At 32.0% G+C, this 17,356-nt stretch overlaps 1 protein-coding gene across 1 annotated transcript; it reads right to left on the bottom strand.

The window, feature by feature from the left end:
• Positions 1 to 8,344: 8,344 nt before the first annotated feature.
• Positions 8,345 to 11,763, bottom strand: LOC139866897 (E3 ubiquitin-protein ligase SDIR1-like). Its single transcript, XM_071855191.1, has 9 exons — positions 11,642 to 11,763; positions 10,723 to 10,882; positions 10,537 to 10,591; positions 10,396 to 10,448; positions 10,072 to 10,300; positions 9,850 to 9,964; positions 9,707 to 9,761; positions 9,389 to 9,505; positions 8,345 to 8,610 (listed from the first exon to the last, which is right to left on the bottom strand). Exons 2-9 carry the CDS (start codon positions 10,798 to 10,800, stop codon positions 8,497 to 8,499), a joined length of 816 nt encoding a protein of 271 aa, XP_071711292.1. The 5' UTR covers positions 10,801 to 10,882; positions 11,642 to 11,763; the 3' UTR covers positions 8,345 to 8,496.
• Between the last annotated feature and the right edge of the window lie 5,593 nt (positions 11,764 to 17,356).

The following is a 17,356-nucleotide window of genomic DNA, read 5'->3' as shown; positions in this document are numbered from 1 at the left end:
GGTGATTATGAGGTCATAATTTTGATTAGGAAAATTGGATGGTTAAGATTAAGGTTGTTAATAATAATGGAAGGCTAGGATTAATAATTGAATTTTTAGATGATCTATTTTTACTTTTGTTATTATAAAGAGATATAAAGAGATAGTTTAGTGTAGGGTCAGGTCTCAAATATGAGTTTGTTATGCTGATTTGCGATTTAATTAAAATGTAACTTTTAGAAAGACAAATCACACACAATATCACATACGAGGGAGCAAAAAATGGCTCATTATAATGATAAATAATTTACACCAATACATATTCAACACACATATATATACTTATATACATGGTTGTAAAAGACGCGAGTCGGGAACGCATCGGCCATCCTTAAAAAAACGACGCGTCGGACGCAACGGCGACGCAACGGGCGTTGACTAACGTTGACTTTTAAAATAGTTTTATTAAATATATATTTATATATAATATTATATAGATCGAATCTTAAAATATAAACTATATTCACAATAAACATGAACAATTAACAATTATTAACACTATTACCAAAAAAAATAAAAAAATTGACCGACTTTGACTGACTTTGACCGACTTTGACCGACTTGGACCGACTTTGACCGAATTTTTCCGAATTTTATCGACTTTGACTGACTTTTTACCTTTGACCGACTTTTTAGCAACGACGTATCGGTCATGCCTAAAAAACGATGCGTCGGCCGACTTTTGCAACACTGCTTATATACTTATACTATTATACTAAAGAGTTATATTATATAGATTTTTTGCGAGTTTTATTATATAAATTTTATGTTTGAATTTTTAATTCTCATTCTAACTTTGAGATGTGTATGTTAAAATTTAAGTACGACACGACATTCACACAGTACGACACGACATTCACACCAACGATCAATCGTTAAAATTTTAACTTGATTTTGAAAGGTTATGATTTAAAGTTTTGAAATTGAAGAATCGATATGAAGAAGTTGAAATGGGTTGGTGTTAGTTGTAAAACTTAGATGAATGATAAAAGATGAGTTGAACATTGAATAGATTAAAATACCCTTATGAGTGACATTTGCGATAACATCAACTCGTTAACGGGAAAAGTTTTGAAATTGAAGAATCAACATGAAGAAGTTGAAATGGGTTGGTGTTAGTTGTAAAACTTAGATGAATGATAAAAGATGAGTTGAACATTGAATAGATTAAAATACCCTCATGAGTGACACTTGCGATAACATCAACTCGTTAACGGACGTTGAGCTCGGGAAACACCCGGCACAAACCATGGTAACAACCAAGTCAATAAAATTTTTAGAGTACCTATGTAATATGATACAAAGCATAGGGACCAATCTCGTAATTTTATTCACATTTTATAATTTTTTAATTAATGTTATTTATTAACCCTATTATATTATATTATATTATATTATATTATATTATATTATATTATATTATATTATATTATATTATATTATATTATATTATATTATATTATTATACTATACTTATTATATTATATTATATTATATTATATTATATTATATTATATTATTATTATATTATATTATATTATATTATATTATATTAACTCTTACATACTAAATGTGGTGGGAGAATGTGTAGTTTTAGTTATATTCAATTGTAGTCTTGAGTTTGTGTTCACATTACAACCGGTCCCTCAACTTCGGCTATATTTACACAACGGCCCCTCAACTTTACACTTTTTCAGAGGTTAAAAGTGTAAATATATAATTTTATTAAAATAAGAGAAACTAATTCCACCCGAATTTATAACGGGCCATATCTTCTCGCTCGGTGCGAGTTAAATTTTTCCGAGACTACTGTTCAATTCGGAAAAATCTTACGAACCCAACGGGACTAACTATACTTGAAACGGGCAATTTTCAAAAAAACACTAAAATTTTTTCGACGGCAGCGTGAGACTCGAAATAATTTTATGAACAAAACGAAACTAACCACGTTCGAAACGGACACTTTTTAAAAAACGCTAAACACAACGATAACCCGTATCTTTCTGCTCGCCGCGAGTTAAATTTTTCCGATAGCACCGTTACACTCGAAAAAATTTATTGAACAAACTGAAACTAACTACGTTCGAAACGGATACTTTTTAAAAAACACTTAACACAACGACATCTAAAACGGCGCTTAACACATGGGCCGTGTTTCCCTTTGTAAATACACAACACTACGTTAAATATTAATACGCAGCCCAAAAGTCCCGTAGCAACGCGCGGGCCGGTCCGGACTAGTTACATACTAAAACACACCAAGATTTTCGTAGCTTCAGTTCTTTTGGATTGTAGTTTTGAGTTCGCGTTCACACTGCAATCGACCCCTCACATTTGACTCATTTTACATAACAAACCCTCAAGTTTACTTTGTTTCAGGGGTAAAAAGTATAAACATGTAATTTTATTAAAATAAACCAAACTAATTCCACCCAAATTATTAACGGGCCCTATCTTCTCGCTCGGTGCGAGTTAAATTTTTTCGAGCCCACCGTTCAACTCAAAAAAATCTCACGAACACAACGGGACTAACTATACGCGAAACGGACACTTAAAAAACGCTCAATACATCGGACTATATTCAATACATATACACACCTATGCGGGCTCCTTTTTCTAGTATATACTAAAAGGGGTGGGGAATCCCGTCATTTGATACCCACCTAAAAACGGGTCAAAACGACATTGACCCAATCTCCAACCTAAAAACTGCAAAAAAAACTCCCCTGAACTATAACCAACTTATAAAAGCTAACCTGAACTCTAGGGGGTAAAACATAAATTCTCTCAATTAAAATAAAAACTCCACCCAAACACTTCGACAGCCTGTATCTTCTTCCTCCCCAAGTTAAATTTCACCTACCACACCGTTAAACTCGAAATATTTTTATGAGCGAATCGAAACTAACTACATTCGAAACGGACACTTTTTAAAAAGCGCTAAACACAAGGACAGCCCGTATCTTCTCGCTCGCCGTGAGTTAAATTTTTTCGACAGCAGCGTCATACTCGAAATAATTTTATGAACAAAACGAAAATAAGTACGTTCGAAACGGACACTTTTTAAAAAACGCTAAACACAACGACAACCCGTATCTTCCCACTCGCCGCGAGTTAAATTTTTTCGACAGCACCGTTAGACTCGAAATACTTTTATCAACAAAACGAAACTAACTACATTCGAACCAACAATTTTTTAAAAAACACTAAAGATGACGACACCTACAACGGCGCTTAACACATGTGTCGTTTCTCTTCTGTAAATACATAAAGCTATGTTAAATATGAATATGCAGACCGAAAGCCCCGCCACATCGCTCGGGCCGAACCCGGACTAGTTATTATTATTACGGAGTATTATTATTATTATTATTTATATTTATTATTTTATTATCTATTATCTTACTTATCTTTTATTATATTTAAATTTATTAATATTTATATTTATATTATTGTTTATTTTATTATTTATTTAATTATATATATATATATATATATATATATATATATATATATATATATATATATATATATATATATATATATATATATATATATATATATATATATACTGTAACAAACACACTCACAGAGTCACAGTACCTCTGTTACCTTTTGGCACTATATATATAACCTTCAATTTACCACACTTTCAATACCAGTCCACCGCCTCAACAACAAAATTTTTCATTTCATTTACAAATTACAATAAACAAATTAGCAAAACTTTAATTAATTAATGGCGGTTCTTATAAGCACAACCGTTGATGTGCCACCGCTTTCTATGTGCTCCGACGATCACCGGAAGCTATCCAAGAAAGGACGCATTTCCAGAAACCGTTTCGGTTCATCCAAATCCAGTCGGCGAAGGAGTACCTTCACCGGAAAATGTGCCCGGTTAGTTAAAGAACACAGAGCTAGGTTTTATATCATTCGAAGGTGTGTTAGTATGCTCGTTTGTTGGCGTGATTATGGAGATTCGTAATTAACGGAGGTTTGTTAATCGGTCGACCTCTTTCTCGCTCAGTGACGGCGATATCTCCGACGAAGTTCTGGCCGTCGTCCGTGGAGGAAGAGAGGATGATAATTACTCTATTTTGATATTAAAAAATCTTAAATATCAAATTAATTAATATTTTGTATGTATTATAATACGGAGTAGTTTTTTTATTCCTTCTTTTACAGAGTGCTGTTATGAAATGGCAAACGAAAGAGATAATTAAAGGAATTAATGAAATTTTGAGATGAAGATTGAATTTGGAATTAATTAATTATATCACTCCGTATATTATTGAGCTTTAATTAATTTTAATATTTTATATTTTATTTATTTATATATATTTATTTAATATAAGATGGTTATGGTTATTATGGTTATTTATCGTTGCAGCAAAGTGTAGAACTATGGATCCAGGTCATCTAAGTAGTGTGCTTTGGGTGACACTAACGTTTTAGCGTTTTAGTTAATTGATTGACTTTTGAGATTGGTGTTTTAAGTTATTACTATAACAAATAGGAGCGTCAGTGGTGATCGCAATTCATGATTAGGATATTTTTTACGAACCTATTATTAAATTAACCTTTGTAGGTTTAACCAAATGGCTATGGAGTTATCTAATGAAGCTTATTACCGACTTATAAATGTGGCGCTGAATCACTTGATAAAGAATAGTCGGTTATATCTTCATGTTTTGTTGTGTCCGTTTTTAATTATAGCTTGTGTTTTGTCGACTTCTATATATGTAGTTTTTGTTGTAATCTAATGTTTGTTTTGTTGGCTCAATTTGGCCCTCTTGTGATTAGGTTTTTGTTATGTTTCGTTGTCTAGTTGTGTGGCGTTTTGGGATTTTGTATTTTTTATCATTTTGTCGGCTTTTCATCGAACAATAAAAGTCCGTTGTTATATTAGTTTTCATTTTTTCGAAAAAAGAATTATAGCTTTTTAAACTTATATTTATATATATTAGTTTTCATTTTTTTGAAAAAAGAATTATAGTTTTTTAAATATATATATATATATATATATATATATATATATATGTATGTCCCAGATTAATAACACAAGGTTTTAGAAATGTCATTATCACATTGTACTTTCTATGTACTTTTTCTAGCTTTACAATTTTACCCTCAATCAATTAATTAGAAAACCTTCTAACTTTTGTAATTTAATTAATTCATTAGGGACAATATTGAAACTTCGTTAAATTTACTTACCATTTTTGAAAGTGGACAATTAATTTGGGACAACTCGAAAAGGAATACTGGACAATTAATCTGGGACGGAGTGAGTATGTATATATCTATATATATATATATATATATATATAGGGGCATGATAAATGGGGAAGTAACCAATCGGGGGAAGCAAAAAAAAAAAAAATCATTTTTTTGGAATTTTTTTTTCAGGCATCAAGATCACACGAAAGTATGAACATTTAAAAAAGTCACTTCGTGATGAATGTTATTATTTAGGCGGGAAAACCGTCGACAAAAATAACATTCAAGATAATATTGATCGTGAAGAATGCTAGCGTTTGTTTTTCATGTTTTGTGAAGTAAAATTTAGCCCGATTTAGAGTTTAGGGTTTAGGGTTTGGTGTTTTGGGTTTATTCCATAAACCCAAAACACCAAACCCTAAACCCTAAACCCTAAACTCTAAACCGTTCGTGTTAAAAACTCAATCTAAATCCTAAATCTAAACCCCAAACCCTAAATTTCTAAATCATAATATCTAAACCCTATAAACCCTAATATCTAAAACTTCAACATATGCTCGAAAAACACGATAATTGTTATATATTACTTCTTCGAGCGTTTTCCCGCCAAATAAAAACATTTATCACAAAGTGTCTTTATTAAATGTTCATATTTTCATCCATTCTATAATGTTCGTGAACAAAGTTTTTACAAAAAACGAAAAAAAAAAAAAAGTTTTGCTTCCCCCTAAACCCTAAACTTTAAATCGGGCTAAATTTTACTTCACAAAACATGAAAAAAAAAACGTTAACATTCTTCACGATCAATATTATCTTGAATGTTATTTTTGTCGATCGTTTTTTAGCCTAAATAATAAATGACATAGTAACGAATGTATGTTTAAAAATATTCATATGAATATAAAAAATTTATTATATATATCTTAAACTCAAAAAAAAAAAAATTTGCTAGACAACAATTTTTTTAATGTATACAATAAAAATTTATACTATTTATGGAACGATTTTAATTTTGAAGATTATTTTGTTTAGATAGAATACAAAGTTGTGAAACGTATGAAGTAAAGAAGTAAGTCTTTAAAAAGAAAGAAGTGTGTGTTTTAAAATTCGTAATTTGATTTCCATTTTGTAATCGCAAATTTTGCTTTCTAACTTCTTAGAACATCTTATAAGTGAAGCACTAACTACTACTAGATCAGGTAAAAATGATTCTTTATTATCTCACACTTAGTACTCGTAATACTTTTACACTACATACAAACCAATAAAAGTAAAAACATTCTTTTTATAGAACAATTTATATTAAGAACTAATGAGAAGCTAGTTTTAGAAATTAGGTATGAAAATAGATAATCTTTATTGATCTTTGACTCATGAAATTTTCTCGATAAAGTATTTTTACTCAAAAATTGCCAAAGTTGCACAAAAATTTTATAAGGATAATTTTAAAACGACAATTTATATTTTCATAATATAATCACAAATCAGAATACAGCTAGAGAATATGTGTGTTTGCCGTTATTTTTATATGAAAGCATTCATATGTAAAATGATTCTAAGATACCACCAAAATCACCGATAGCTAGAAAATTTGAGTATATATGAATGATTATACAGAGTATATATATTTTGGCGTTATTATGTATATGTTTCTCAAGACTAGTAGCTTTTATTTTATTAGGTCATAGTAACAATTTGATTACAATATCATACTACGTAATTAGTTAAGATCTAATACGTATACGTAAAAAAATTAAAAGATGACACATACGTCACACCTTATCTTTTAACATGTTACACACATGTACAGACGATAGGAGATGAGATAAATCTACCAATTTCGAACAATAAGTTGAAGAACTATTGTCCCATACGTTAACTGTTTTAAACTAATAGTTGGCCTATTCAACATGTAGTTCTTTATATAAATACATAGAATTTAGCATTATTATGTTCGAATCCAATTATTTCTGATCCAAAGATTCATTCACCTCTTTAATTCCCAACCCACTTCTAAATTTATCACAAACGCATTATGTTGCTTTCACCCTAATAAATACATTATCTTAAAAAATATAAACAAATAAATTTTATATCATTTCTAATGGTTGATAAAAGTCATACGTATGTTGGGTCAGGGATTGCTCCTTAGGGCCCAACATGAATACAAAGTAGAAGTCCCAATTGTGTAAAGAAAACAAGTGTTTATTATCACTAGGAATATATTTTAGGTGCTCATAGTAAGAGTAGAAAACAATCTCGAGATAAATTGATCATGTCGTGTACATATAAGTAAAAATACTTGCATTTCTAAATAACCTGAACAAAGAAACTTAATCTGTTTACCAAAAACGTTGATAAATAAAGAATAGATTATATATATATATATATATATATATATATATATATATATATATATATATATATATATATATATATATATATATATATATATAATCATTAGATTCCCAATTAAATTTAAAAACTTGATATAAATTAAGTACTTATGGAAAATTGAGTGCTAGCAATAGGCATGCTTTGGTACATAATAAAGTGGAAAGCATGCTTAACTAATAGTAAACCTTGATTATGCTTTGTAATGGAATAATTAAAACGTCAAGATTTTGTTTTCCTTTTTGACCAACTTTTAATCATTTTTTCATCATATATATAAATATCCTTAAAATATAAAAAGAAATCAATAACGGGATCTTGTGATGACTTTAGATATGATTAGATTAGATGTAAGTGGGAACTCATGTAGTTATGTTTTACATTTACACACTTGTTTTTGATAATCAGTACTTGGTGCTTATTCAAGAGTCTTGCAATGATCCCTTTAAACACACGCTTTGAAATGCCAAAATTATGTACAAACCAAAAAAACCACAAATTTTCATAGTTGAAAACAATTTTTTACAGTTAAAACCTTCCCTTTTATAGCAAACAATATTGCATTTTTTTTTTTTTTTTTTTTTTTTTTTTTTTTTTTTTTTGAGAGTATTGCAAAAAATTGGAAATTTTAGATGATTGTAAAGGCTTTCCTACACGCAAACATATTAGAAACAGCAGCAGCAATTGGTAATATCAAAACTAAGCAGAGTATTGGAAGCTTTTGTTAGGTTAGACAGATTTACAATTTCTACTAAAAATAGTTGATACATGTTCCTAAAAAAACACAAAATCAGGATGATTCTGATTGCTAAACTACATGTAGGTCAGACAATTATTAAAGACTCAGTCCGTTTCTTCTTGTTCGTCATCATCATGCCATGCAGATCCAACTTTAAACTTGCAAACAGGGCATGTACCCTGCTGCCGCAGCCATGGATCTATGCATTCTGTATGGAACTGCAAAAAAAGCATGTACATTTTTATATTTATTTTGGTAAGAAACCTTTAAAAGAAAATTTACGATCAAATTTGTCATACATCTTTCCACACGCAGACTATAGGATGGTTAGAAATGATAAACATGTGTTGTGACTAAAGCTAGCTTTAACTTCTTTTTATGGTTAATATCTGTGTTAATTAGTGAAGACCATATAATGATAGGCCCAATGGGTTAAATGAAGACACTAGTCCAACTAATACAGATGAGCCCATTAATAAAAGATCATTCCGGCCCAGAAAAAATTATAAATTTGTTATCCTTTTCAATTGAACACTAATCACTACTAATACAGTTCAATTCTGTTCTAACCACCATCTAACAACCTAACAACTAATGACAGTAGCTAATGACACATGTTTAACAAATTAACCATTTTGCCTCTTCATTAACCGGTAGTCCTTGGCCCACTTTGGTACATTTCTGGGCCGAAGTGATCTTCTATTAATGGGCTCATCTGTATTAGTTGGACTTGTGTCTTCATTTAACCCATTGGGCCTATCATATAATTACATTCGCGATCTAGGTTCTTGAATAGAGAACTACATACGATTACAAGTATCTTTCAGGCCATTTAACGTGTTCAACCTATTTCACCCAACTCCTTTTTTTAAACTTCTTCTATTTTACCCATTTGACCCGTTCGAAAAATATTATAACCAGATGGGACCCAGTCATAAATATACAGGTCAAACAGTCACCATCATTAGTACACAAAAGATCAAAGTGAGGACAGACCTGATGTAAGCATGGCAAAGAACGAACTAGTTCTCCTGCAATAACCGTTTCTAAGCAAACACTGCAAGTAAGCTCGTCTTCAGTGGATTTCAAATTCCCACTGCCAGAATCAACCTTCTGCTCCACAAAAATATATAAATAAATAAATAAAATAATAATAAAAAATTATTATTATTTACAGAAAACTTAAGTTCCTGAAGTTAAATTGTAACTACAACCCCTTTGTGTGTGTGGGGTGGGTGGTGGTGGTTGGGGGGGGGGGGGGGGGGGGGGGGGGGGGGTGGGGGACGTTTCTACTGGAAATTAAGATATCAATACCTCGGTTGCGGAAGATGAACCATTTTCCACCAAGGAGCCACTAATGTTATTACAGCTGTCATCAAAATTCATAAATTCTCAAGAAAAAAATATATAATTTATAAAAAAAAAAAAATCAGTAATAAAAAAACTTTCCTTCATACCTTCTAGAGTCAGCAATTTTGTACTTGTGAACAGGAAGAGAATTAACCTCTTCCTCACTCATTGAAGTAGCTGCAGGATTATTATCAGAATCCAACGCTCTCAAAGTCTCATAATCTGAAATTAACATTTAGTTGCAATGATTAATACACCAGAAAAACTTTTATTAAATTGTCATACACGAATATGAACATAAATATGAATATGTTTGGAACTAAACTGACCCAGATCATCAAATTCCCTATCAAGAAGTGCAAGCTGTAATCTAAGCCCTTGTAATCGTCCTCGAGTTGCAAGAGCGATAGAAGGCGGCATCTGCAAACGTAATTCCGTATGGCCAAGGAGGCCGCCAGCTGTCACCGCGTGTGCTTGAGCCTGAGCTTGAAGTTGTTGACACGTTGCATACATTCGTAAACTTGTTGCCATTAAAAACACACCAAGTACCAACCAAAGCTGATTATTCAATATATATGTATTGAAGAAAATTAGAAAAGAGAGAATAGATATGAATAAATAAATAAAATATATAGGTGTCGGAAGATAAGTACCAGAAAGTTGGGAGACATTTGGTGCGAGTTCAGTATCATGAACAACAAGAGAACTATCAGATGAAAAAACAAAACAAATATAATGAGTAGCAGTGTAAAGAAATTTTCACGTAAAAAAAAAAAATGAAGTCAATGTGGTACCTGTAACGAGAAACGCGAGTGAGTTTGTATTTACAGGTCGAGATGCATGGACACGCTAACAGCAGGATCACATAATTACAAATACATAGTTAGAATAATAATTTCAAACATGTGTGCCTAACGATGAAGTTAACAAACAAATATATATAACACTAAGAGTCTGCGTAGGAAGTAATGAAGATATACCACTGCACGACGTTCGGGAATATATCCAGGAAACCCCGTTTCAATATCCCCTCTACTCCCTCGAAAAACAAAACTCATTGTTGTTAACTTCTGAGTAGATTCTGTCAGACGACCCGGATCACTTCTTTATAAGATGCAAGCCTAAAGAAAAAACAAGTTCCTGGGCAAACGCTTTCACGTTCAGTAACGCTAGTACGTTACCAAACTTGTTCTTATACAAACAGCATTAGGGATCTTGGGCCTAATTAAGAAATATTAATTTGCATTTGTTGAACTTTAAACAACGATTTTTATTTGGATGCAATGTATACTTACATAATTTGTTGCAAAGCCTACATGTAGTCTATCACACATTCACACAGCAATATTAATAAACTGTTATAACTTTATTCTAAAAACCATAATCCAGTAACAAACTCAGCTATTTTAATAACCTTATATTATATCTTTATCGGATTAACCTCCACGCCCTACACCGATCAAAAACCACTTTGTGATATATACAAACTAACTCATGCAACCGGCATTTAATAGTATCTAATCTAATTAACATGTTTATACGCACAAATGCACAATTTAATTTAATTTCATTCTAATCTAATACATACATACAATCCTGAAACTCTGTAAGCTCTTTACAGATTCAAATTAATACCTACTACAGAATACATAACTCAAAAACCGTATAACACCAAACTAAATAAGTAACTGAATCAAACAATCAAGAAAACAGAAAGCAAATTCTTTTAGAATCAAGAAAAGAAACCAAATTTACCAATATGATCCATCGGTATAATACAAGTTAGAATTAGAATATACTACAATTTAATAGGTTAGATATAGATAAAGAAAACCCTAATTTAGTGAAATTAATTGGGACACTGAAATAAAATTGGGGAAAACGGCAAACGAGACTTACAGAGTTGGAATTTACATCAATCGGTGGAAGATTGTAAGAGTAACGGGATCACTGAAGTAAAATAGTAAAATGCAGAAGGCAAGTGAGCGTTACAAATGGAGGTACCGAGTTGAGAATGAGAGTTGACTCGGTTTGTATCATACAACTCTTTATGCTGCGTTTCGTTTAATAGTTAATTGGGCTCGAGGTCGGATCACTTACCCAGGCCCATGAAACCCATTGGTTATTTTTAGAGATTGTTTGTATTGAAGCTCATACTTTCTAGTTAAATGCTTAAAATCAATCATTGTTATAATTCAGTAGGCTTATAACTACCTTTAGTGGTTTGATTCTTGATGTTATAATTCAGTAGGCTTATAACTACCTTTAGTGGTTTGATTTTTGATGTTATAATTCAGTAGGCTTATAACTACCTTTAGTGATTTGATTCTTGATTTAGAATACTAATAATGAAGTGTAAGAACAAAGATGATAATGGAGAGAAAGAAAGAAACACTTTGTAAGTGTGAGAAATGGTGCAAGTTTAATGCTTGCATTCATGAGTATTTATAGCCTAAAATCTCAATATAAAAATACATACTTTGTGTACCAAAATTGACTATATGTATACACCAAAATTGACTATCCATATCTATATTATTATTATTATTATAACACTCCCCCTTGGATAGCAATTTTATTTTGTTGAAGATCAACTATAAATTACTGCCTCGTTAAAAACCTTGCTAAAGAAAACCCAGTGGGAAAAAACTTTAGCTAAGGGAAAAAGAGTGCAGCATGGAGTTGACTCCCCCTCAAGTAGACATCGCTTCAGCTGTTACATCTTTTGAACATGTCTCATGCCAATGTTATGAACGTGTGTTCTGAAAATAGCAGTTGGAAGTGCTTTCGTGAAAAGATCAGCAGAGTTTTTGCTAGATTGCACATATCTCATTTCAATCTGGTTGTCCTTAATGAGATTTTGAGTGTATGAGAAGAATCTAGGTGGTATGTGTTTTGTTCGGTCACTTTTGATATACCCTTCTTTCATCTGTGCTATGCAAGTTGCATTTTCTTCATAGATAGTTGTTGGACTTTTATCGCGTTCTAGTCCACAAGAATCAGTAATGAGTTGTGTCATTGATCTCAACCAAAAACATTCTCGAGTAGCTTCATGTAATGCAATCACTTCGGCATGATTTGACGATGTAGCAACAAGTGTTTGTTTTTGAGAACGCCATGATATTGCAGTACCTCCATTTAGGAATACATATCCAGTTTGAGATTTAGCTTTATGTGGATCAGATAAATAACCTGCATCTGCATAACCAACCAAATCTTGTTTTGATTCGTTAGAATAAAATAATCCTAAATCAGTAGTTCCTCGAAGGTATCGAAATATGTGTTTGATCCCATTCCAGTGTCTTTTGGTAGGAGCAGAGCTGAACCTTGCTAACAAATTAACTGCAAAAGAAATGTCAGGTCTTGTACAATTTGTAAGATACATAAGAGCTCCAATTGCACTAAGATATGGCACTTCTGGTCCAAGAATGTCTTCTTGATCTTCACATGGACGAAATGGATCAGCTTCAACATTGAGTGATCTAACAACCATAGGAGTACTTAATGGTTTTGCCTTGTCCATATTGAAACGTTTCAAAATCTTTTCAGTATATGTTGTTTGATGTACAAGTAAACCATTAGGCATATGCTCAATTTGTAAACCAAGGCAATACTTGGTTTTTCCGAGATCTTTCATTTCAAATGCTTTCTTTAGAAGTTGAATGGCTTCATGGATCTCTTTATTTGTACCTATGATGTTAAGATCATCAACATAAACAGCTATGATCACATATCCGGATGTTGTTTTCTTAATGAAAACACAAGGGCAAGTAAGATTATTTGTATACCCTTTGCTTATCAAGTAATCACTTAATCGGTTATACCACATACGTCCCGATTGTTTTAACCCATATAAAGATCTTTGTAATTTAATCGAATACATTTCTTTGGGTTTTGCATTTGATGCTTCTGGTACCTTAAATCCTTCAGGTAACTTCATATATATATCACTATCAAGTGATCCATATAGATAAGCAGTCACAACATCCATGAGATGCATTTCTAAATTTTTAGAAACTGCCAGACTGATTAAGTACCTAAAAGTAATTGCATCCATAACAGGAGAATAAGTTTCTTCATAATCAATTCCCGGTCTTTGAGAAAAACCTTGAGCTACAAGTCTAGCTTTATACCTTGTAACTTCATTTTTCTCATTTCTTTTTCGGACAAAAATCCATCTGTATCCTACAGGTTTCACATCTTTAGGAGTGAGAATGATGGATCCGAAAACTTTTCTTTTATTGAGTGATTCTAATTCAGCTCGTATTGCTTCTTTCCATTGAGCCCAATCATGTCTATTTTGACATTCAACCATAGATGTTGGTTCTGGATCATCATCATTATTCATGATGTCATATGCAACATTAAATGAAAATTTCTCATCAAGATTTTTCATTTCATTTCGGTTCCATAATATTTTTGAATATGCATAATTGATTGCAATTTCTGTATTGACATCATCAATCTCCTCTGCAGTAGGAGTACTGATTTGTGGTTCTTCTTGAACACTTTCTTTTACTTCATTATCAGCTGATTTTCTTTTTCGAGGATTTTTATCCTTTGAACCGATTGGTCTTCCACGTTTCTGACGTGGCAAAGATTCATGAGTGACGTTATTGCCAGCTTTTGGAATTTCAATTCGAGCTGGAGTATTTACTGCTGGTATATATGATTTTGTCACCGTTTTTGTATCTGTAAATGCATCAGGCAATTGATTTGCAAGTTCTTGTATATGCATTATCTTTTGAACTTCTGTCTCGCATTCTTTTGTGCGAGGATCAAGATACTTTAATTGAGGTTCACACCATGAAACATCATTTTCTTTATTTTTCATTTCTCCCCCTAATCTAGGGAACAATGTTTCATTAAAATGACAATCAGCAAAACGTGCTGTAAAAACGTCACCTGTCATAGGTTCAATATACCTTAATATTGAAGATGTTTCATATCCAACATATATTCCCAACCTCCTTTGAGGACCCATTTTTGTACGTTGTGGTGTCGCAATTGGAACATACACTGCACAACCAAATGTTCTAAGATGGGAAATATTTGGCTCTTGACCAAAAGCAAGTTGTAGGGGGGAATATTTATGACTTGCACTTGGTCTGATGCGAATCAATGCAGCAGCATGTAAAATTGCATGACCCCATATAGATACAGGGAGTTTTGTTCTCATTATCAATGGTCTAGCGATTAACTGTAAACGTTTAATCAATGACTCGGCTAAACCATTTTGTGTATGCACATGAGCAACAGAATGTTCAACAACAATTCCTATAGACATGCAATAGTCATTAAATGCTTGAGATGTAAATTCACCAGCATTATCAAGTCTCACCCTTTTAATGGTGTAATCAGGAAAATGAGCTCTCAATTTAATAATTTGGGCAAGAAATTTTGCAAATGCCACATTACGGCTTGATAACAGACAAACATGAGACCATCTGCTAGATGCGTCTATTAGAACCATGAAATATCTAAATGGTCCACATGGTGGATGAATTGGTCCACATATATCACCTTGAATTCTTTCAAGAAACATTGGTGATTCTTTCTCAACCTTAAGTGGTGAGGGTCTAGTTATCAATTTTCCAAGAGAGCAAGATGTACATGGAACCATTGTATCATGATGGATTTTTCTATCCTTTAGTGGATGTCCATGAGTACATTCAATAATCCTTTTCATCATTGTTGATCCTGGATGGCCTAATCTGTTATGCCATAAACTTAATACACCAGGATCAATATATTTTTCGTTAACTACCATATGTATTTCTGGTACATTTATATGTGTATAATGTAATCCAGAACTAAGTCTTGGCAGTTTTTCAACCACATGACTCTTGTCAGTGATACTTAAATATTTCTCATTTTCTGTTGTCACTGACTGATAATCATACCCGTTAAGGTATATGTCGGAGAAACTCAATAAATTTCTGCTTGACTTGGGAGAAAATAAGGCATCATTTATTAAAAATTTTGTACCATTTGGTAGTATGAAGTTTGCCTTTCCTATCCCTTTTATCAAGTTAGCAGGTCCTGATATTGTATGTATAGTTCCTTCCGTTGGTTTTAGATCAATAAAATATTTCTCGGATTTAAGTATAGTGTGTGTAGTTCCACTGTCTGCTATACAGAGATCTCCACCACTTGATTGATGTTGTATTCCAGCAAAATTCATATTGAACTTCATATATAAGAAATAAATAGTGAGTACATTAATATTACACAATATTTTAAACGCAAATAGATAGTACTGAAACATTTAGCAAACATAATGACAAAGACAGACGATATTAAATCGTTTATTTTTCAAAAGACACACAACTTAAACATTCAAGAAATCTTCATATAAATCAGATGGTTTCTCAGTGACTGTTGGATCAATATTATCCACAAAATTTACTTCCTTTTCTTTACCTTTCAGCGAATCCTGATACATCTTAACAAGATGTTTAGATGTTCGGCAAGTATTAGCCCAGTGGCCCATTCTACCACATCTGTAGCAAGATTCTTCAGAATTTTTAGAAGAATTTTCTTCAACATCTTGTTTAATGGGCTTGTTTTGTGGTTGATATTTATATTTTCGTGGATTACTATTTCTTTGACCACCACGGCCACGGCCACGACCACGTCCACGCCCATTACCATTACCATAAGGATGGTTTCTACCATAGTTATGGCTTTTGGCATGATGATGGTGATGGTTATTATAACCACGACCTTGCCCGCGTCCTTGTCCCTGTTTATAATTATTTGCAGTATTTGCTTCAGGGATTGCAAGTGTACCAGTAGGACGGGATTGCTGATTTTTCATTAATAGCTCATCATTTTGCTCTGCAACTAAGAGATATGAATTAAGTTCAGGATATGTTTTGAACTTTAGCATTCTCAAATTTCTTTGCACTGTGATGTTTGCAGCATTCATTGTGGAGAAAGTTTTCTCCATCATGTCTGCATCACTAATTTCATGTCCACAGAATTTAAGTTGTGAACATGTATTATACAGAGCAGAGCTGTATTCATTTACTTTCTTAAAGTCTTGGAACCTTAATGTTCTCCATTGTTCCATTGCAGCTGGAAGTAAAATTTCTCTTTGATTATTGAATCTGCTTTTGAGACCTTCCCATAAAACATGGGGATCTTCTACAGTCACATAATTATTTTGTAAGCATTCATCAATATGTTGATGAATAAAGCAACATGCCGTAGCTTGTTCTTTTTCAGAACAAGTGTTGTTTTCATTTATGGTTTCAAGAATGCCCATTGATTTAAGATGCATTTTTACTTTTATAACCCATGGCATGTAGTTGTTTCCAGTTGATTCTAAAGGAGTAAATTTAAGCTTTTCCAGATTCGACATTTTCTATTATCAAAAATTAAAACAAACATCATGATAAATTAGAGTCAATTTATATTCATAAGTATATAAACATTAAACATAAATTTAATATAACATAAATGATAAGTAGGTGACAGTGTCGACCATGTGTAAGCAATCATAAATAAATGTTATATAACAAAAATATAAATATTAGTAAACATAAATGAAAATTTGGCGACAGTGTCGACCATATATTTTTTCAGGTGGTATAACCAACCTATATCATT

This window comes from Rutidosis leptorrhynchoides, chromosome 9 (genome assembly GCF_046630445.1).
Source record: "Rutidosis leptorrhynchoides isolate AG116_Rl617_1_P2 chromosome 9, CSIRO_AGI_Rlap_v1, whole genome shotgun sequence".
Lineage (NCBI taxonomy): Eukaryota > Viridiplantae > Streptophyta > Magnoliopsida > Asterales > Asteraceae > Rutidosis > Rutidosis leptorrhynchoides.
Note: the sequence above shows the minus strand (reverse complement) of the source record. Positions and strands in the feature narration are given on the sequence as shown.